The sequence below is a fragment of the Macrobrachium rosenbergii genome, chromosome 48, assembly GCF_040412425.1.
Source record: "Macrobrachium rosenbergii isolate ZJJX-2024 chromosome 48, ASM4041242v1, whole genome shotgun sequence".
NCBI lineage: Eukaryota > Metazoa > Arthropoda > Malacostraca > Decapoda > Palaemonidae > Macrobrachium > Macrobrachium rosenbergii.
The window spans coordinates 42,308,791-42,310,188 of NC_089788.1; the positions used below are offsets into that span (position 1 = coordinate 42,308,791).

Below are 1,398 nucleotides of genomic sequence, written 5' to 3' on the forward strand. Positions count from 1 at the left end.
ACAGTCAACCTCAACCCCTAGCCATGTTTAGCAGGAAAGTCAACAGCCAAGTAACAGTGGGACCCAGAGCTCAATGCCTGCAAGACATCCTTAATGTCTCTGCAATGGCATGATGCCCCCCTCAGTGACAACAGCCTTACCTCCATCCTCTGTGATATCAGCACCAGCCACCCATGCCCATGGATCCCAAAGACACTTTGACATTGTCTATGGTCTGACACACCATGCAGGATGATCCACAGCTACCCTCCTGAAGAAGTGCTTTATCTGGCACAGTGTATTGAAAGATGCAAAGTTGTGGGCCAGTGAATGTTCTTCCTGCTAGCTCTCCAAAATCCAGCATCACACAGATTCAGCTGTGGGCTCCTTTCATTAACCACAACACCGTTTCGCCCCATGTCCACATTGACATTGTAGGACCCCTCCCATGCTCTGAAGGACATCATTACCTACTCACAGTGGTCGACTGCTTGACAAGATGGCCCGAAGCTGTCCCTATGACTGAGGCATCAGCAGCAACATATGCCAGTGCTTTCCTCTCATCATGGGTGTCCACATTTGGCATACCTGATCACATCACCTCTGACAGGCACTACCTTCATGTAACAGTTCTGGATGCCCCTCAACTGCCTCCTCGGCACTCAGTTGCATCACACAACTGCCTACCATCCCAAATCCAATGGGATGGTTGAGAGGTTCCACTGCACTTTGAAAGCAGCCCTGATGTCTTGCTGCAACTCCTCGACCTGGTACTCGCAGCTTCCATTGGTCCACCTCGGCCTTCAGACCACACCTAAAGAGAGCCTTGACCTGTCAGCAGCCGAGATGGTGTATGGCGATCGGCTCATGATACCTGGAGAATTCCCAACAACATCAGATTCTGGACCATCTTCTGAAAATTTGCCTCTGACCACCCATCCTATAAGTCAGACGACAAGACCTTTATCCCCAAGAATCTACATACTGCAACACGTGTTCATCAGAACCGATGCCATTCGAACGCCTTTAACCCAGCCTTACATGGGTCCCTACCGGGTCATCATCCACAAGCAGAAAGCTTTCCTCATTGACATCTGTGGCACAATAGATTGGGTTGCCATTGACCACCTGAAACCGGCGTATTTGCCCAGCGACATTTGTGCTCCATGAGCTGATAGGATGGCACCAACTTCTGTGACACCTGGCTCACACCTGCCCTTGGACTGTGGTTCTCACACCATTCTCCTTAGCAATACATCAAGCCTGCAGGGTGGCACCAACTTCCGTCACACCTGATCTTCATCTATACAGAAGATACAAAGTCTAAAATCGAATGCATGTGCATTATTGGTCTGTTAGTTACTATGTAAATTTCATGGCCACTGTCAACAGTTCATATAAATGCCACTGTAGTTTGTT

At 49.1% G+C, this 1,398-nt stretch overlaps 1 protein-coding gene across 1 annotated transcript; it reads left to right on the forward strand.

Moving 5' to 3' along the window:
* Positions 1 to 615: 615 nt before the first annotated feature.
* LOC136831062 (uncharacterized) lies at positions 616 to 1,149 on the forward strand. Its single transcript, XM_067091008.1, has one exon. It carries the CDS (start codon positions 616 to 618, stop codon positions 1,147 to 1,149), a length of 534 nt encoding a protein of 177 aa, XP_066947109.1.
* The last annotated feature ends 249 nt before the right edge of the window (positions 1,150 to 1,398 follow it).